This window comes from Sminthopsis crassicaudata, chromosome 1 (genome assembly GCF_048593235.1).
Source record: "Sminthopsis crassicaudata isolate SCR6 chromosome 1, ASM4859323v1, whole genome shotgun sequence".
Taxonomy (NCBI): Eukaryota; Metazoa; Chordata; class Mammalia; order Dasyuromorphia; family Dasyuridae; genus Sminthopsis; species Sminthopsis crassicaudata.
The window spans coordinates 704,842,848-704,864,641 of record NC_133617.1 but is presented as its reverse complement, the minus strand read 5'-3'; the positions used below and the strand labels follow the sequence as shown (position 1 = coordinate 704,864,641).

At 38.1% G+C, this 21,794-nt stretch overlaps 1 protein-coding gene and 1 non-coding gene across 25 annotated transcripts in view; one reads left to right on the top strand and one right to left on the bottom strand.

Moving 5' to 3' along the window:
• Positions 1–21,794, top strand: part of ATP2B2 (ATPase plasma membrane Ca2+ transporting 2) — a 504,660-nt gene that overhangs the window by 473,072 nt on the left and 9,794 nt on the right. For 20 of the 24 annotated variants that reach the window (XM_074283917.1, XM_074283910.1, XM_074283919.1 and 17 more), the window contains 5 exons: positions 1,792–1,983; positions 6,187–6,400; positions 10,366–10,577; positions 10,715–10,822; positions 13,096–13,278. In XM_074283917.1, coding sequence (XP_074140018.1) covers positions 1,792–1,983; positions 6,187–6,400; positions 10,366–10,577; positions 10,715–10,822; positions 13,096–13,278 — 909 coding nt within the window. Of the gene's footprint in view, positions 1–1,791; positions 1,984–6,186; positions 6,401–10,365; positions 10,578–10,714; positions 10,823–13,095; positions 13,279–18,125; positions 18,302–21,794 lie in introns of all 24 variants that reach the window. The other 4 variants (XM_074283928.1, XM_074283929.1, XM_074283931.1 and 1 more) reach the window with 2 other exon arrangements.
• Positions 19,828–19,934, bottom strand: LOC141552442 (U6 spliceosomal RNA). Its single transcript, XR_012485222.1, has one exon. It is a non-coding gene; the product is annotated as a U6 spliceosomal RNA (small nuclear RNA).

The window sequence follows — 21,794 nt, the reverse complement described above, 5'->3', positions numbered from 1 at the left end:
AGTGCACCTACCCTTTTATGGGCTGAGAGACCCTTATGGCCATTTAGTCAGTCTTGAAGACCCATAGTTTTCTTCAACCAACAGAATTTTATGAATCACTTCTCATGTCTTCAGACCAAAATGCTGGGCATACGTGGGTACATAATGATCAGATGTGATTCTTGACCTCAAAAAGCTTACACACACACACACACACACACACACACACACACACACACATATATATATATATATATATGTACCCTGGGTTCCTAACATAGAAATATACCTTCTTCAGGGGATTCTCCAACTGTTCACTTGGTCAAATTCTATGTTTATCATTAAAAGAAATAGGAGCAGCTCCTAATTCTGAAATGCCTTTGTTCAAAATTGTTGATTTATAAGAGCAGAAACTAAGTTTGAGACCAAGCAAGATATTGGGTTTTGTTGTTGTTGTTGTTGGGTTTTGCTAGTTTCCTTATAGGAAAGTAGATGTGTGCTTTGTGTCCATATGTATTGGATATATAGGTACATATGGCAGAAAAAATGGTATAGTTATGTAGGGGGTTGAGTGCTTCTCTGTGGATGGAGATACATGTCATGGGAACAGTGGTATGTTTTCATGTGGAGTGAAACATTTGAATATAGGGGTCTGTGTGTATATTACATGTATTACATGCATGTAGGGATTGGGTAATGCAGTCAGGTGTGCATGTATGTGTGCACATGCATAGAGTCTGTATGCAGTAGATATATTCACCCTTTACAAAACATTACTTGCTGGATTGCAGCAGGGTGATCTTATAACTAAGAAAGGTGATAGGGCAAATAGTCTTGCTGCTCTCTGCTCTGGTCAGACTATTTCTCAAGATCATGTTCATTTTCTGAGGGTCCCATTTTGGATGCATATTGATAAACTTGAGAAAATCCATTGGAAGGTTTCCTGCATGGTTTTGGGCCTCAAATGCAGCATGAGGAATGGTTGGAGGAACTGGGGTGACCTCCCACTGGGGGTGAGTGGTAAAAATGGTGATAATACTGTTACTTTCTGTTTATTTAAAAAAAAAACATCCTTTAAAGTCAGTGAATTTATGCTTGGTTTAACTGGAAAAGAGAAGACTTAAGAGAGACATGATATATTTTTACTATGTTTAACATATATTGAATTACTTGCCATCTAGGAGAGGGGGTGGAGGGGAAAGGGGGAAATTGGAACACAAAGTTTTGCAAGAGTCAGTGATGAAAAATTATCCTTGCATATGTTTTGAAAACAAAAAGTTTCAATAAAAAAGAAGTTTGAATAAAATAGATTGAGGAATTAATTATAAAACAGAGATAGAGACAGACACAGAGACACACACACAGAGAATATCTATTTTCAAGTTCTTGGAAGATGAAGGAATACAATTTTCTTCTTGGCCCCAAAAGAACAAAAAGGAACAATAGATAGACATAAAAAATCAAATTTTGAATGTTGTTGATGGTTAGGGAAACAAATTCCTAACAATAAGTGCTTTCTTGAAGTAAAATTGACTGCCTTATGGAGATAGTAGGTTCCCTCTTAGTGAAGGCTAAAAGAATGCTTTATAACTACTTATGTTATAGTAATAATTCTCAGGCATGAGTTGGGTCCCTTTATAATTGAGAATCTATGGGCCTGACCCATGCCTCTGTGAGGTGTGTGTCCCTCTGAGTGTGGAAGATATCAGTTTTCAGCAGAAGTTCTCAGATTCCTGTAGCACAGAGGTCTTTTCTTGCTTCTCTGCGGGTCCCTGATCATCCTTCCCTAATGTGACTTATTCTCTCTCTCAGGGAATCGCTGGTACTGATGTTGCCAAGGAAGCTTCGGACATCATTCTGACAGATGACAACTTCAGCAGCATTGTCAAGGCAGTGATGTGGGGCCGCAATGTTTATGACAGCATTTCCAAGTTCCTGCAGTTCCAGTTAACGGTCAATGTGGTAGCTGTCATTGTGGCTTTCACGGGTGCTTGCATCACACAGGTAAGCTTTAGTCATGTTATCAGGCCCATCCCCATCTTTATCAGGGGACTGCGAAAGGAGATGGAAACAGTACAAACAATGCATGGGTTGCTATGGTATTTCTTAATTAATACCCCCTCTGGGTTCTTTTTTATTCTTTACTACAGTTGGTCTAAGTGTAAAAGGGCAGGGTTTGGGGAAATTGAAGCACCATGGCCAGAGTGATAATGTCAGCTGAAAAGAAGGAAAAAAAGCAAGAGGTGGGCCAAGAATTTGATCCCACTCTTTCCTCTAGTAATCACTTCTCTGAACCAGACAGAAGTGGACTCAAATAGTCACACTCACAGGCCCTCTGCCCTCCACATTCCCCCAAACTTCCTTTAATTGGAAAGCTTCCCGCTTTTATTAACTTTCATTAAAAATCTGTGGGTAGACATTGGGAGTCTGGAGAATTGGAGGCTAGTCTTGATTCTGCCTCTTACTCTTTATTTTAATTCAGTTAAATCATTTAATTTCTCAATTTCATCATCTCTTAAATGGGAATGATAATATCTCCCTTGGGGATATCAGTAATAGTTGTGAAAGTGCATTGAAAAAATTATGTTAAGGAAATTTGTCACGGAAATCCATTAAAAAATTAGTCTTGTGTGAAAAAATTTACTGGCTGCCATTTTATTTTGAGATGATGAAGTGACTTTTAGCTCTAATAGAAACTGTGTCTTCATTCCTTTTAAGGGGAAAAATCATTTTCAAAAATGTATTGGAAATTAAAATTATTAAAATATTTTCCATATTAGTGTCACAAAATATTTCCTCTTGCTAAAATTATTATTGATATTTTGAGTGAATATAATTCATCATTGTTGACTATCCTTATTGAACAAATTATGATGTTTTAATTTCAAAATCTTTCTGGATTTATACTAAGTTTATATCTTTTTAATATCCTTTAAATCCCTAAACCCACTTCAAGGCCCACTCATACTACATTGTTTTATAAAATGATGAAAGTAAATGAATAAGGGAGGGTGTTACTATCGATTTCTCTGTGGTAGAGAACTTCCACTTTCCTCAGGATACCACATATACCACATGTACCACATTACTGATATACAAATTGAATTAGTGCATCAAGGCCAATCTACATATTAAATGTTAGCAAAGCTTAACTTTTTTAAAGATACAAAATAAAACCAGATTTAATATTTTCTCCTTATACCTCAGTGAATTTTTTGTACATTGTAGGTTGTATGCATCTCACCTTGGTGATAATTGACCAAGAACATTAAAGTGACCCTTTATACTCTTAAATTTTTTTTGAGAGCTCCTGAGGATTGTGTATGGCATATTTTGTACTATATAAGAAGTTATGTCATTGTCCAATTCTTTGTGATCCTATTTGGGATTTTCTTGACAAAGACGTTAGAGGAGTTGGCCATTTCCTTCTCCAGCCATTTTTACGGATAAGGAAACTGAGGCAAACAAGGGTAAGGGGCTTGCCCAAGTAACGTAAGTCCTAAGAAGTTATATATCATATTCGAAATTAAAACCTTTTAGGATTACAATGAAAATAGTTCTGACCTCACATATCCCCTGAAAGGGCTAGCAGAACTCCACAACTTCTGGGCTGAATGTTAGAAGAAATTTGCTCTCCTGGTTTGCTTTATGCTACATGTTAGACACAAAGCAAGACTGACTGATTGACCATCCAGGCCATTCCAAGGAGCTAGATCATGTTGGCAAGATTTCAAGGAGAGATTTTTTCAAAAACTGTTCCTGGGTGTTTACCAGAATCCTCAGCTCTCCTTTTCATGGGTTTAGCATTGAATTTAGCTATTTTTAATGTCTTATCTAGTTCTAACATTGTCTGAAAGTCATTTCCCACCCCAACAATCCATGTTCTAAAGTTCTTTTCAACTCTAATGTTTTATGTTCTAAGGGCTCTCTTTGCTCCAGAATATGGATGTGCTAAAATCTGTTCAAGCCCTAACATTCCATTCTAAGTTCCCTTTCAGCTCCAATATTCTTTGAAAAACCATGTTGTGGTCTTTTCTGGGGACTGTGATACCTTTGCCCAAATCAGTGCCTAAATTATTCCTACAGCCAGAGAAGGCCCAGAACTACAATTTGTCCCAGGCCAGATTCTCCAAGCAAAGTTAGCATATGGTTGGCTCCTTTGTGAGCCTCAGCAGGGTTATTCCCAACTCCTCCCAACATCCTGTCCTCACCCCAGCCCCTTCTGTAGGGACAGGACAGCCCTGCCTGAGCTGTTAAAAGGTCAGGTTTTCACTCGCATTAGGAATAGGTCTCCTAGGTCTGTGGATAACCAGTGCCCTCTAGTGTCTACTTCCCCAATATTTATTTGTTAAGAAACTTAGGGTTTTTTGTTTGTTTTTATTTTTTTGTTTTTTGTTTTTGTTTTTGCATCTAGCCATAGTCATTGTTAAGCCTTCAGCTTCCCTGTGTTTGGCTCAATTAGACTCAAGGCTTTTCTTGGGTCCACCTATACTCACTGTGACCAACAATGAGTCTCTGTCAATAAGAAGGAGGGTGGAAAGAGATCTGGGTTTGCAATTGTAGGAGATGGGAGGCAGCATGGTGAGGTGGAAAGAATACTGGACTGAGAGAGTATGGGTTCAAAGTTCAGCCATTCCACTTGCTACCTATTGTTTAGGACAAGTCATTTACCTTCAATGGGTCTCAGTTTCCTGATCTGTAAAATGGAGGTGGTGCTACTTTATTGACTCTTACAGGATTGATATGAGGAAACTTTTGGAAACTATAAAGTTGTATAAATTATAAAGAATGCTGTTGTTCTTTCTATTGTTCCATGCTGTCCTTGGAAATGTAACTACCCTTCACAGTTTATTGATTGAGGAGTCTAAGAGCTGCTGTTGTGATGGAACAGGAACATCTCTTTGTTCCAGTTAATTTACAGTTAGAATGTATAGAATACCCTGGTGACCAATATCCAAATACATAAGACTTCATTGGATTACAGGATTTAGAGCTGGGTGGGATTTTAGAAAATAATTAGATCCCTCCTTCTATTTTATGGTAGATTGAGTTGAACTACAGAAAGAGGAAATGACTTACCCGCAATGACACAGCTAGTATGAGAACCAGAATTTAGGTTCTGTTGGTACCGTATATCCCACTCCCCCATACTTTGCCCACAACCATCACACAAGATAACAAATATTTAGGCTTTAGCTTCAGGGGGAGTGTCATTCTAAAGCCCTCTAAGATTTCCTTGAGTAAGGATCTGACCATGTGACTTTCCTGCTTAACAACTCTTTTGTTTCCTATCATTTCTAAGATAAAATAGAAACTTCTGTTTAGTTTTTAAAGCCCTATGCAATCTGGTCCTAACCAATCTTTCCAGATATTATTGTTTCTCATCCATATGTGAAACCAGTCAAATTTGTCTTCTCTCTGTTCCTAACACACAACACTATCTCCAATCTCCTTGTCTTTGCCTTGGGTGTGCTCCATGATTAAAATACACTACCTCATTACCCCTGCCTCATAGAATTCCTTCCTCTCTCTTCCTTTAAAAATCACCTTGATCTCCATATTTTCCATGAACCCTTTCCTGAGTACCCTTCCTTTTAAATTACCTCATATTTGACTAATTCATATATATTCATATTTTGAATTTTGTGTTTATATTGTATATATATGCATATACACATACATATATCTGTAACTGAGTGTATAGATAAATATGGATATATACACATGTGCTTGTTATCTCTATTACTAGCATGCTAGTTCCTTGAGAGCAGACTATTTCATTCTTTGTACATGTCTCCTTAGCATCTACCACAATGCTAGATACATTGTTATTGTTGTTTAATAATTTTACTGACTTTGTAACCTTATTTAAGATTTTCTCAGCAAAGATAGTCTGTCTCCTTATTTAAGATTTTCTCAGCAAAGCTAGTCTGTCTCTCTCTGTCTCTGTCTCTCTCTGTCTCTGTCTCTCTATCTGTCTGTCTCTCTCTCTCTCTCTCTCTCTCTCTCTCACACACACACACACACACACATACACACACACATACACACACACTTACTCACACAAACACACACATACACTGCTGACAAAAACTGCTATACCTTATTCTGTGGAAGGGGGTCTGTTAATGGGATATTCTCCTACCCAGAACTGTCCCAACCTGGTTCCCTCCATCCTGTGACTGTTCATTCTTCTTTTTCTTCCAGGACTCTCCCCTAAAAGCTGTACAGATGTTGTGGGTGAATCTGATCATGGATACCTTTGCCTCCCTGGCCCTGGCCACAGAGCCACCTACAGAGTCTCTTCTTCTGCGTAAGCCATACGGCCGCAACAAGCCGCTCATCTCCCGCACCATGATGAAGAATATCCTAGGCCATGCAGTCTACCAGCTCACGCTCATCTTCACCCTGCTCTTTGTTGGTAAGTCACTGTGTGCTCCTTTGTAATGCTTAAGTTCTTGTCCATCTCAATTATAAAATTCTCAAGTCATGGATTCTGAACATTATGACCTAGGACTGAATTCCAGAGGTAGAAAGGGATCTTAGATATCATTTAGCCCAATATCCCTGTTTTACCGAGGAAAAAAACTGTCTAGAGAAGTTCAGTGGCTCCCTGAAGCTTTGCAACAGTGTAAAGGTTTCCTTGATTCAGTAGCTATTCCTACACAACACCTTCCATCCAGAATGGCTCTCATGGCTTGGGTTTAAGTATGATGAAATCAAAGAAGGAAGGAAGCAAGCAAGAAAGTAAGGAAAGAAGGAATGAAGGAAGGAAGGAAGAAGGAAAGGAAAAGAAGGAGAGAGAAAAAGCAAGCAAGCAAGAAAGACAGAGAGAAAAGAAAAGGAGGGAAGGAAAAGGAGAGAGAGAAAGAGAAAGAAAGAAAGGCAGAAAGAGAGAAACGAAATGAAAAGTTTTATGAAGACCTAGTGAAAGACTCTAAGAGCTACCTGTTCTACAATTGCTTTCCTATAGATCCATTAGTATTTAACACATTCACTGAGAAAGGGCCAAAAAAATCTTCATTAATGATTTGATGTCGTTGAGAACACCAAAAAAATTAACTCAGATACCTCATAGTGAAGTGGTAGTGACTGGATTCTCAACAGCAAAGCCAGTGAAGCAAAAGCTGTGGCAGGTTTTGTCATACTTAAAAGGCCTTTTGTAGAGGCTCAGAAACACATTGAATCTTCTATTTAAGGACTAAACTGGCTGATTGTCAGAAGTCTCATCATCAGTAAGCTGGCAACTTGGCGGTGAACCCTTTGGCCATGTCACTCCATGAAACAAAGGAAAATCCTATATGGCTCTTGGTTCTGTGAGCATCCTCTCTGCTTCTATGATGAAGGTAGCAAAATCACAGGAAATAAAGGGCAGAGGCTGCTAAGAATCACCTTATTTTTAAGCTGTCTATAACTCTTCGCTTAGCTCTGGGTAGGTTCAATTGGGATATCCGTACTAGGACATCCTACTAGAGGAAATGACTCATGTAAACCTTGACAGTCTTGATATAAATGAAATCCAAAGACAAAAGGAAGTTACAGTGGAAAGAAACTTGTCTTACAGGTTCATCTTGTAAAAATAAATTAGAAAGTTGAGGGAGTTAGTTTAATTTTAGGCATACAAAAGCAAGAAGAAATGTCACTTGAGAAGGCATTTTGGTCATCTCAGTGCAAGTATTTCTGATGTAAAAAAAGACCATTATGAAATTATAGTTCATAAGAGGATGAAGAGAAGAAAATCTCTACAAGGAACTTAATAAGACCCTCCAAACACAGATTCTAATTCTTTTTGACTTTAGAGGAAAAGGAGGAATAGGTCAGGAGGATAAGAACACCTTTGATCAGTAAGAGAGAGGGAGAAGGGCCAAAGGCTTTTAGACTACATAAAAATCTTCTCTGTATTAGGCACACAATTATCAATAAAAGAATTAGAAGGTTCTAGACAAGCAATTGGAGAACTTGATTGAAATTAATTTTGCCTATATTTTCACATACAGGAAATAACTCAGTAATTTTTTTTATGTGGGATTCATTCCTTTATTAGTTATCTGTATATAGTCAGACAATAAATTTGTTAGAGCAAATATCAAAATTAGTGCAAAGCTAGAAGAAAGAATAAACATGAATAAGATTTGACATGCAATTAAAACAATTTAATAACAAAAAGGGAATGTGGACAAAAAGGAATAAAAGAGCACATAGACACAAACTATGATAATTTCACATACAAGTTTAACTGATACAAATCAACTATTGTAACAAGAAGATCAGGGAGCCTAAAAAGTACTCTAGTCATCAGATTGATTTACTTGCCAAGAGAGCTATGATGCAATATTAACTTTAGTTTATAGACTCATTTCTAAAACCTCAAGGAGGAGGATGAAATACTTGGAGGAATATTGTATCATAAAATAAAAAGAAGCTGTAGGAGTAATACCAATTTAGAAAAAGTTTGGTAAGAGAACCAAGAAAAGTCTTTATAAGGGTATTTAAAAATAACAATGGAAGAAAGAAAAACAAATGAAAGAAAAATGGAAAAGATCTGCATTTTTATAACAAACTTTTCTACCATTAAAAAAGTAGAACCTTCATACTTTGACATTACAGTCCTTGATATGTTTACATGGAAATTAAAAGTGACATCAAAGAGAATAAATATGACAAAAGCAGCTAAATTAGGTCAAGGGAGATAGAGGAGATTTTTGCTGGGGGCAATACAAATGTTTGGAATAATGAGAGATCACTTCTCAAAGTATTGGTAGGAGAAGAAACCAAAGGTATAGTGAAAATTTCAGCCTTTGTTAATATTTATAAAGGTTAACAAGAAAATGAAAAAAAAATTGGTTTGCATACCTGTTTTCACAACTTTATAAAATATTATATAAAATTTATGTTTATCAAAATCTACACATTAAGTCTACTAGTAAACAACAGTATGGCTTTAGCAAAAAATACTATGAGTATACTGTATATTTGCTATCATACAATTGGCTGAAAATTTTAAAGAAGATAAGATCCCATTGTATTTAACTGTTTATTGACTAAAAAAAGATTCCTTCAGTAAAACAAAATACCACTTGAAAAGTTCTCTTCCAGCAAGGTGGAACAAAAAGTTCTCCTACCTATACATCAAAATTTTTCTCTACTACTTAAAAGATACAGGAAAAGAGATCATCTTGATCCTAAATAGCAAGTGGGGCATAAAATAGAGGGGCATATTCTTATCAAAGGTGTTTGATCCAGTGCAGAGTCCAAGCTAAAGAAGGATTTTTTAGGAATAGTGAGGTTCTTCAAATATTCCTGTTGATGTGTGGATGGTGCTATAATCATTTAAGAGATCCTGACTTAACTAAACAAATAGGGAAAACCAAGACCAGGAAGTTCTATTGTATAGATTCATTCAGCAGTTCTTCCTCGCTGACTCTCTTTCCCCATATATACATATATACCCACATATATATTTTATGTCTTACATATAAATGTGTATATATATATTTATCTATCTATCTATATCTATATCTATATATCATGACAGGAAATACTGTGGACAATCACTTGGATGCAGAGTTGAACAAGAGGAGAGTAGGCAGGATCCTCTCTGGGAAATTGCAAAGCTCCTTAAGTGATCCCAAACAGAATTCTCTTTGAAACAAAATATTGATTTTTTAATACCAATATCTACCCATGTTATATGCTTGTGAGTCTTAAAGGGATATAGTTTCTATAGAAATAAAAATGAAGCAATAGTATAATCAAAAAACATGGGATAATCATAGAATTAAAAGGAGGGATAGACCATGAATAATTTGCATATTCCATTGGTATCTCTTAATATACAAGGAAGTCTCTCAATATTACCTGCAGAGAATCTGTGGAACATGATACATAAAAGTTGCCCAAAATGGACAGAAAAACTTTGACCCACAACTTCAGTAGAAACATACACACCGATAAGATCTATTGAAGCAACTCAGGCAATAATGTAAGAAGTCTCTCCTATGAAATGTATAGAAGTTTAACTTGCAAGCACACGAGCATGTTTATAGTTCCCTACTGATAACGCAAAGATGTGTTATGAGGTAGAATGTGCGATGAGGTAGAAAAAAAAGTTTATGAACCACTTTTGTAAAAAGACTAATTTTTATATATTCTTCTCTTACATTCTCCCCTTCTCCCTTCCACTTCCTATCACTATTCCAATACCTACATAGTCATTGTAGAATAGACAAGTAGAATTAGAGAATATTAGCACTTAAAGGGATCTTAGAGACCAATCTAAACCCTTAATTTTATAAATGAGGAAGCTAAAACTAAGAAAAAGTAAAGCTATTGACCAAGCATGTCTCTGAGGGCTATTTGGTTTTATTTGCACTTTCTTTTCTATAGGTGAGAAGATGTTCATGATTGACAGTGGACGCAATGCCCCTCTCCACTCTCCTCCCTCTGAGCACTATACCATTATCTTCAACACCTTCGTCATGATGCAGCTGTTCAATGAAATCAATGCCCGGAAAATCCATGGAGAGCGGAATGTGTTCGATGGCATCTTCAGGAACCCCATCTTCTGCACAATTGTACTGGGCACCTTCGCCATTCAGGTAACCAGGACCCTGGGGCATCCTCATTGGAAGAACGTCACCTGGCGCCTGCCAGCAGGAAGTCCCAATCCCTGCTCTGAGAGATGAAACTTGTCCTTCTTCTGGTGATGGGTTTGTGTCTCCAATTTTGTCTCCAGATAGTCATTGTGCAGTTCGGGGGGAAGCCATTCAGCTGTTCTCCTCTCCAGCTTGACCAGTGGATGTGGTGTATATTCATTGGACTAGGAGAGCTTGTCTGGGGTCAGGTAAGCTCTTCTTGGCAGGTTTCTGTTCTCAGAGTGGAACATATAAGCAAGCAGCTGCTGACTCTTGTAACATACCCCTAGTTTCCTTCAAGGTTCAGTTCAACTGCCATTTTCTACAAGAGTTCCTTTTGGATCCCCCCTGATGTTACCACAACCTCCCTCACATCTGTCCACAATGATTTAGTAATTATTTTGCATTTACTTATTTGTGACTATGTTGTGACCTTCATCACACTCTTAACTCCCATACACTTTGTGAATTGTTGAGAATTGGGACTGTTTGGTTTGACTTTATGCCCCAGAACCTAGTATGGTACCTAGTCTATAGCGTCCACTTAAGAAATGCTCATTGAGTAAGGAAACTGAATCCTAGTCCCTCCTCTCTCAAAGTTACTCATATGACATAGATCTATAAGTTGAAGGAATCTTGGAGACAAACTAGTCCCACCCCCTCATTACACAGATGAGGATAATGACCACTGAAGGAAAGCAGGTACTAATTACAGAGGCAGCATTAAAAACTCGAATTCTCCCACTCCAGATTCGGCTCCTAGCATCATATCAAACCTTAGGCAAATCCCTTCATCCTTTTTTTGAATGAGATAGGATGGCTGATCACCAGGTCTTCCGATAATGACATTCTCTAATTCTCAGTTACCACAGTCTTCTCAAACCAACTCTTCTCTCAGTTCCTTGCTTTTCTTATCCTTAAGTCCAGAGACTTGCTGTCTTTTAGCTTTGTGAACATACTTCCCCCCCCCCCCCCCCGAGAATATTTTCTAATATAGGAAACTTGGAACAGGTGAGAAATTCTAGACTCCTGAATTTAGTTCCTAAGGGATGTTATTCTTATGTTTTTTGTGGGGGAGAGGTGAGAGGAGTCAGAGAGGAACCAATAGGACATTTGATTCATCATTATGGAGAATTTCTGGTGAAGAAATTCCTACTGCTAAAGGATTAGTACCTGTTTTGCAACTTATAGTCTTAGAGAGGTGGCTAATTAAGTGATTTACCTGGAATCATATGCAATAATACATAAAGAGGGGGTTCTAGCCCAGTTAACATAGACAAACGTGACTGTTTGGTATCCCAAAATAAGAGTTATATTATTGAAGAGTTTCAATGAGGACTACTTTCAACCCCTTATTGTAAACCTTATCCCTCTGTACAAAGGACAATTGGAAATACCTATGTCTGTCAATAGAATCAGGAGGTCAAACCTAGCCCCCTATCATCTCCCACAGCATATCTTTTTTTTTTTTTTTTTTTTTTTTTTTTTTTTTTTTTTTTTTTTTTTTAGCTGAGGCAATTGGGATTAAGTGACTTGCCCAGGGTCACACAGCTAGGAAGTATTAAGTGTCTGAGGCCAGATTTAAACTCAGGTCCTCCTGACTTCAGGGCTGGTGCTCTATCCACTGCACCACCTAGCTGCCCCCCCCCCCCCCCACAGCATGTCTTTTAAGTTAATACTCCATGCATTGTTTAATTAGCTCATGTTTCATGTCTACTGGGTATTGTACCACAAAAGTGGAGATTAGTATCTTCTTCTGGTAGCATTGAGAGCCTGTGATATTCTCCTGCCCAAATTGAGCTATAGGATTGACTATTGAAGGAAGTCAATCTTTTCCTTCTGAACCATAGACAAGTCCTATGAAAACCCTGGGAAAAGGGAGCTGCATCTATCTTGTTCTTCTGAAGAAGATGACATTTTGCTTTCAGAACACTAGACTTGTTTCTTCCCATGGTGAAGAAATTTTAAGTTTTTTAACTCATGGGTTACTGGTATTGCAGATTCCATCTCTAAAAGGAAGGAATGAACTGAGTAAAACATAATGAATCTCAGTCCTTTGAATTCTACTTTTGCAAAGATACCCTGGAGATACTTGTGTTTATACACATAAGTACATAAATATACCATATACATACATACACACCCTTGCCAACCAGTTAAAGGAACCATCACTCTCTAATTTACATTTTTAGCTTCATGCCTCTGCCTGTTCTATTATTCCTACCTGAGGTATCATCCTTCCTCTTCTCTGTTTATTCAGAGCGTCCTGGGCTTGTGATCCTAAAGTAAATGGGGGGCACATGATACTCATTGATTGAATAAGTGAATTAGCATAGTGCTTGGCACATAGTAGGGCTTAATGAATGTTTTTTTTTTTTTTTTGACTGACTGGATAAGTAAATGAATGAATTGATTAGTAGATGAATTAATATTCATAAGTGAATAAATGTGCCTCTGTTAAGTTCTTCTTGTCTCCTTTTAGATCATTGCCACCATCCCAACCAGCAGGCTCAAGTTCCTGAAGGAGGCAGGACGGCTCACTCAGAAAGAGGAGATCCCCGAGGAAGAACTCAATGAGGACGTTGAGGAGATTGATCATGCTGAGAGAGAACTTCGACGTGGACAGATCCTGTGGTTCCGTGGCCTGAATAGGATCCAAACTCAGGTATATAGAGTGTGGCCAATCAAGAGACATCCTAGGTGGAAATGAGCTCTTCTCTTTACACCAGGCCCAGCACATGAAGGCCTCTGGCAAAAGCAAGTGTTTGGGAGGAAAATGGGTGGGAGAAGTGAGGAAGAGGAAGGGTCATCTTGGCCAGAATCCTGATAATCAGACTCCTCAATGGGGTGGTAAAAATTTTCTCCTTCCTATGGTAATAGTCCCCAGAGCCATGTCATCCTTCTGCTATTATTAGAGAAACAGCCATATTACTGCCCTTTCTCCTTTACACCAACTGGGATTCATTTTCCCAAGTCACTCAACCCCAAGATCCTATATAGTGAGATATCCCTATTTCTGTGAGTCCATCTGCAGCTCTGAGAATAAGGCTCACTCCAAAACAAAGTCACTGTTTTGTTTTATTTATATTTTTTCCATATTGGAGTGGCCTCCTCTAATGATATTTTGTCTCTTTGGTTAATTAATCATCTCCAGTTTATAAGTAATTAGAGTAGACATGAAGAGCGGGGAAGGAAAATAGCAATAACTAAAGTGGATAATGAGCTCAGGGGAGGGGCAGGAGTTCCTCAGTGAGTCTGGGCGGGATTGAGAAGCCTGGGGATAAGGTGGGGCTGGGGGAGGGAGGGAGTAACTGCTTCCCCCCAAGTCTACTTTAGCTGACCAGCAGTTCTCAGAGGTGAGTGTTCAACCCCAGACTTGCTGGCCCAGGTTGGGGTATCTCCTGGGTGGACTTGATAATGCTTGCTTGGAGTGGGTAATTGGACATATCTAGCATCTCTTCCCCACAGAGGCTTTTACTATAATGAAGAAGAGCAAAGAACAATTAGAAGCCTCTAACCCAATCAGGGGATGCTCTAACTCAGCCCAGAGCCCTTTGTAAGCTGCTTCATCTTTTCCAAAGTGTTTCTTTTTCATTTGACATTCACAATAATGGTTCAAGGTCAACATATGACATACCTTTCCATAGCAATGGGTATGCACACACATCCAGAAAACACTGAAGTGCAAACCCACTTCTCATAAATGTGCACAGACATAGGAGTAGGTAGCTAGGTGGCTTGGGAGATAAAGTGATATTCTTAGAGACAAAAAAAAAATGAATTAAAATCCTTTCTTACTTATTAACTATTAGGAAGACCTTGCTCAAATCTGGCCTTAGACACTAGTCATATTATCCTGGGTAAGTCACTTAATGATGTTTCCCTCAGTTTCTTTATGTGTAAAATGAGCTCTCTGGTATCTTTGCTGAGAAAACCCCAAGTAGGGTCACAAATACTTGGACAACTAAACAATCTCTGTGCCCTTAGCCAACCTACTCAATGTCTCTGAATCTCAGTATCTTCATCTATAAAAATAGTCTGCAAAGTCCCATATAGCTAAACCTGAAGTCCAAATTCTAATTCTACTTTCTCATACAAAAATGTACTTCTGAATCACATGCAGAAACACAACACAAACTTACAGAAAAGCATGTGTGTTCACATGTATTAATATGTATATGCACACACAGAGACATAGTATATTATCTTTTTTACAATTGATTTATACATATTTCTACAAATCTCATGCTGTCCAAGAAAAATCAGATCAAAAAGAGAAAAATGAGAAGAAAACAAAATGCAAGCGAACAACAACAAAAAGAACAAAAATACTATGTTGTGGTCCTCATTCAGTTCTCACTGTCCTCTCTCTGGGTACAGATGGCTCTCTCCATCACAAGACCATTGGATGAATCATCCCATTGTTGAAGAGAGCCATGTCCACTGGAATTGATCATCACATAATCTTGTTGTTGCTATGTATAAGGATCATAGTGTATCATCTTTGCACATACAAAAACAATAATAAGTATACATGCACATATGCTAATAAATCCACCCATAATTAAATTCCCATGTAGAGATGTCCCTGTGCACACAGTGCTGAAATACACAAATGCCTGTATACACAGAAATATTCATTGTTGTTGGCAACATTCACTGTCCTTCAGTCATATCTAGCTCTTTGTGGCCCAATTTGGGATTTTCTTGGCAAAGATATGGAGTGGATTGCAATTTCCTTCTCTAGGCTCACCTTATAGATGAAGAAACTAAGGCAAAGTGGGTAAAGTGATCTGCCCAGAATTACAGATAAGAATTTTCTGAGGCCAGATTTGAACTCAAGAAGTTGAGTCTTTAGATCCTGTGCTCTATCTACTGCACCACTCAGCTACCCTGAAATTTATGTAGCATATGCATGTGTATAAAAAAATCATGTTGTTACACAAATTCACATTTATAAATATACTCATGAATTCAATATATCCCCATTTCTAACATGCTTATATATGAACAGAACCATGCATACATCCACCAAAACATACTAGAACCTCACTTGTAGAAATGCATCTGTGTATATACCAGCAAAAACTCATAGAGGATATATACATGTGCCAAAATCTATGTGTAATGTCCACAAATGTAGAAAAATGCTTCTGTGAATAACTTACTTCACCAGATTATTGTTGAGATTCTGATTGACTGGTTGTTTATCCATATAGCGAATTTGGGGACCTCAAATGGGAACAATAGACAATATACAAAGTCACATAGTGTGGTCCACTAGAAACAGCTCTGCATTTGGAGGCAGAAAGACCCAGGTAGCAAAACATGTTCTGATGTTTACTAGCTTAGTGATCCCAAGCAAGTGACTCAATTGGGCTTCAGTCTCCTCATCTACAATATATATATATATATATATATATATAGCCTACTTCAAAAGGGAGTGAGAAAAATGCTTTGTTTTTATCAGAATCTTTGAATGTAAAAATATTTTCCCAATTTATTGCTTCCCTTCTAATCTTGTCTGCATTAGTTTTGTTTGTTCAAAAACTTATTAACTTAATATAATCAAAATTATCTATTTTGGGATCAATAATGATCTCCAATTCTTTTTTTGATCACAAATTCCTTCTTCCTCCACAGATCTGAGAGGTAAACTATCCTATGTTTTTCTAATTTGTTTTATAATATCATTCTTTATGTCTAGATCATGAACCCATTTTGACCTTATCTTGGTATATGGTGTCAGGTGTGGGTCATTGCCTAGTTTCTGCCATACTAGTTGAGGAAAATGCTTTGTAAAGCTTAAAAAGCTCTAGAAATGTAGCATGTGTACATGTCTACCATATGTAGCAAACACTACCATCTACCACTTATAGAGGATGGGTATAGTTCTTGGTACAAGGCATCATCACATGCTTCTCTTATAATTGATCTCAAGTCAGTACCAGAGCATGGCCAAGTTTACACATCGAACACTTTCCCCCTCAGTAGTCATGGCGTGTTTCTGAACAATTCCACTCTTGCTCCCATAAGGGAATGAAGGAATTATGTGAGGGGCTCTAAATATGGAGACAATAAAGGTTACCAGCCTCATAGTCTACAGAAAAGGGAGAAATGGTGAAGCCAGTTGAGGTAGAGGACAGATTCAGCCTATGAAGCCCTGTCTCCTCAATTTTGTGTCCCAGGCTTGATTCTGCAAATATGTCTCAAGGCAGAATATTTGTTAACAAAATTGGCCTGTCTTCTCCTTGGAGAGTGAGTAGTCTAGATGTCCAGGAACTGGAAAAATGAAGGATGGTCAAGAGAACTACTGGTTCTAAGTTTGATTCTTTGCCCGATACCCCAGTTGCTTCTGGGAGGTGTAGGGTACTTACATCTCAATGATGTCCTTTGATCATTTTTAAGACTGCAAGGGCAGTGTGAAATGATTAGTGGAAAGACTCCCTGATCTTGAGACTTCAAAGACTTGGGGTCAAAACTCAACTCTTTCTCTTTCTACCTGCATGAAACTGGGTGAGTTGATTGACCTCTCTGGGTTTGTCATCGGTAAACAGAAGATAGCAGCACTACCTACTATCTCCACCTTCCAGGATTTTGGTGAAGCTTAACAGAGATAATGCATGTAAAATATTTTTGTCAACTTTAAAATGATGTGTCAGTTAGTAGCCCATCTTGGATGGAAGAAAGGAGATAATTTGCGATAATTTGCCTGGTAAACCTTTTTTTTTGTATCTCTCTTCGTCCATCATAAGTATCTGACAGTGATTCCAGTAGATAAACTTATTATAAATAGATTAAATCAAAGTCCACAATATGGTGTGCCATTTCAACAGCTAAAATTCAATTCACCCAAACCACAAACAACAGACAAGTCTGTTGGGGGGTGTCTGGGTAGTCTCATTTCCTAAATGGAAATGAAGCAATGGGGTTCAGTGTTGGAGATGCTAGCAAGGGGCTCACTGTAGCCTATCCCCATAATCTGCTCAATTCACACCATGAGGAGGAAAGTGGGTCCAAAGTGTGAACATTCTTGCAGTTTCCAACCTTCTCCAATACCCTCTCCTTTAGGACCTCTTCCTTTGACCCACAGGCTTTATTTTAGTTACCCTTGGGAAATAAGGAAGGGAAAAAAGTTCTGTTTCCTGGGAAATAATCCCTCTCCCCACTTTTGCCTCATTAGGAGAAAGAGTGGCAGTTTACAGGAGAAACCAACTAAAACAGCCTTCTCAGCTGGGAGAGCTTCCAAAAGGGGAAGGGGCTAAGCAGAAATTCCTTAAGGCATTTCAGTTTGTGTTTATTTATTTTTTAATTTTTTTGAATTTAAGTGATATTATTATTATTGTTGTTGCTGTTGCTGGTGTTATCGTTGCTATTATTATTATTATTATTAATTATTATTATTATTATTATTATTAATTATTGCTCTTATTTTGGTTGTCATGCCTGTCACTTGTGTAGCCGTTGTGTCCACCCTTTTCGCAACTTGTCTCGTTCTCTCCTCCGTTGCAGATTGAAGTAGTCAATACTTTCAAGAGTGGCGCTTCCTTTCAGGGGGCTCTCAGGAGACAGTCCTCCGTCACAAGCCAGAGCCAGGATGTAACCAATCTTTCTAGCCCTAGCCACGTATCGTTATCCAATGTTCTTTCCTCTCCTACCAGCACACCTCCTGCTGCAGCTGGGCGTGAGTGTGAATTCTTAATGCCTCCAATTGCCAGAGATGCCAACTCTCTTAGTGGGCAAGGGGAGGGTGAGTGGGCGGGCAGGGGTTCCTAGATGGTTGGGAATCTCAGTCACAAGGAGTAGTCAGTCAAGGGGTCATAGCTTATAAGAAAGACCACAGTCAGCAAGGAGTTGCAGTTGATGGACAGAATATACAGCTGGGGGAGCATAATTAGTGACAGGGAATGTAGTTGATCATGGGGGCCATCCAGTCCTGGACCCAAATACCATTTCTTTTTGTCCTATCCTTGGGGATAAAGTGGAATTCATTCTGTCATAAAGAGAAATAGGACATATTTCCAAAATTCTAGTTCCTAATCCTTCCTTGAATTGGTCTTTTACTGAGACTGATTTCCCTTGGGTCATTGAGCTATGATTTGGGCCTGGTTCCAAAAGTCTATTGGTTGGTAACTGGAAGGTCCCTATGGCCCAACTAAATTCCTCATCTTCAGTTTGAAGATAGGGCCAATGATTTGGTTAGTCAGTGGTGATTTTCAAAATTCTCATTAAGCATCACTAGCAAGGAAGAGAAAGAGGTTGAAGAGAAAGAAAAGCGACATGTTTATGTTCCTTTTCCTTCTATGGGGCTCAACGTTCTTGCTGTCATATAGACAAAGTAAGAGAAATAGATTCTCATATGATGTTTGAGATGTTGGAAAGTTAGTCTTAGTGACTGTCTAGCTTTGGAAGTCAGAGTGACTTGGTTCATCCCAGTACCTACACCTCTGGTCTTCATCTCCATTGTCCATAAAAAATATGAGGGTCAGTAGAGCTCTCTGTAAACTATTGTCAATCCTTTAGCCTCAGAATAAGAACCTGGGTGCATTCTTCTCCCCAAATAGTCCTGGTGTGCTTTGAGGCCCTTTTGTTCAATGAAGACAGCACTGATTCAGAGAGGAACTTGTCAGTGTTGGAAGTACCCCAAAGATAGCTTCATTCTTGTCAACTCTACCATTTTATAGAGGAGGTCCCAGAGCAAGGTCTGCTGGAGGTGCCAGGGTATTTAAAATATTTATCAAGTAACAAAGATATGGCCACTCCTGAAGACATTTAAGAATACCACCAGATATTAAGTACAAATCAACTGAGATAGTTTTAAGAAAATAAGAAATCTTCTTTCTTTCCTACACTGTGATCTATCCTATGGCCCCTTCCAGCCCAAGATTTGATCTCTCAAAGGGTACCCAAGACAGGATTATCACCCATGGTATCAACTTCTTGATTTCACTTATCTCTCTCATAAGGTTATTAGTTCAATTGTTATTGATATTACTGATAATAATATAACTTCCCTTGAATGAGCACTTTCACATATCTTCTCTGATAAGATTTTGTGAGCCCCTTATGGACAGTTTCCAGATTAAAGATGTCCACAAACAGTCCAGCTTCCCATAATAATCCTTTAGGGATCAGTCCCCAAATTTATTCAATAGTTCTTTAAACTCTCTCTATATTCTATCTTCTAGTCATTTTCTTTTTTAAAATAGCTTTTTATTTTTCAAAATGCTTCATGTATTTGCATGTCATCCTTGAGCAGGAGCCATGCTAATCTTTTCTGTATCATTCCAATTTTAGTATGTGTGCTGCTGAAGTGAGCACTCTTTTTCAAAATACGTGCAAAGATAATTTCCAATATTCACCCTTGCAAAACCTTATGTTCCAACTATTTCTTCCTTCCTCCTCTTCCCCTCCTCCTCTAGATAGTGAGTAATCCAATATAGGTTAAACACGTGAAATTCTTCTAAACACATTTCCACATGTATCCTACTACATAAGAAACTCAGATAAAAATGAGTAAGAAAAAAATAAGCAAACAGCAACATCAGAGGTAAAAATACTATGTTATAATCCACATTCAGTCCCCATAGTTATCTCTTTTGATCCTCATGGCTCTCTCCATTATGAGATTCTAGTCTTTTTCTATCCACTTGATCTAGACATTTTCTAGAGTAGGTGAAATGGGTCCTTATTTGCATGTCCAGTGATAATACTGATTTTAGTCACATCCCTGCCTCCATCAGTCTTGGCTTGAAAGACTTTTTCTTCTTCACACCCTTCTACAGCAACTTCCTCATCATCTCAGTCAATTTTATTGTCTTCTTTAGGTTGTTCTTCAGCTCTGTTCCAACTTCCTTGAGATATGGTAATCATAAGTACACCTCCAATCCTAGGCAGAATATACTGTGATTCACAATAAAGAAATGGATACCATTCTCTTATTCTTCTCTTTCCTTTGTTGGACTTTTGGGTCATAGGCATATAAATTACCTGATATATTCTGAAAATAGTCTATAAAGCAATTTCCAGTTCCCTGCTAGGCTGTAATCAAGTGAAGCTTGATTTTTTTTCCTACTTTAAATGTGCCTTTCATTCCTTGCTTGCTGTACAACTTCAAGCAGTCTTTTTGGTGGCACTGTGAAAAGAGTTCTGAGTGTAGAATCAAAAAAGATCTGACTTTGAATCCTGCCTCAGGTACTTAGTGACTGTAATCCTAGATAAATCTCTTAATTTCCCTGGACCTCAGTTCCCTCATCTGTAAAATGAGAGAGTTGGGTTTGATGATGACTAAGATCCCATCCCGCTCTAAATTTACATCTGTAGCAATGATGAGGCAAGATCCCTGTCACCTGCAGGATATTTGAGCTAGTTTGGAATTTTCTTGTATGCCCTGTAAGTGAGAGGATGCATTATCCTAACATCTTTCCTAGTGGTGTCCAACACTCTGAGGTGAACTATGCATGGAACATGGGATTCAGACCTCAAAGATCTCTTCCAGCTCTTTGGGCCTATGGTACCTTAATAAGCTATGACAAAAAATCTTCCTTCAATTTGTTCCCATCATCCTGCCATCTTCCACCTAAAGAGATGACCACCATGTGACATTAACCTAAAATTTTCACTTTTTTCCCTTCACATCCTTTATATGCATTAAATATGGCCAGATCCTTGGGAACTTTACTGTTTATGATTTCCCTCCTCAAAAAATGCCCTCGCTTTCCTTTCCATGACAGATTAATCTTCATAATTCCAGAGTGAGTCATGGTTTTGATGTAGAACTTCATCCAAAGATTGTAACAATTGACCAAAGCTATAGCTAGTACCCTTCAAACAACTCTAATTAACTAGAAAGAAATGATTGCCTTTGAGAAGAAATCACCATTTGTTTTTCTCCCAAATGAGTTTTGTTTGCTTGAATGTTCAAGGGTCTTACCTTTACTAGAGATCCCCATCATCCTGAATAGTATAGAAATGAAGTTCACTGGTCTATAGTTTCTCAGAAATTCTTCTTGAATCCTTCTTATGAATATGGCTTCAATTGACAATTTGACATTCCGCCCAAGTACTAATTCATGGGACTATAGTATCTTAGATTGAATCTTAGAGATCTTCTAGTCCTATCAGTTTCATTTTGGAGCTGAAGAAATGCAGATCCAGCAGAAGGAACTTGTCTAAGGTGAC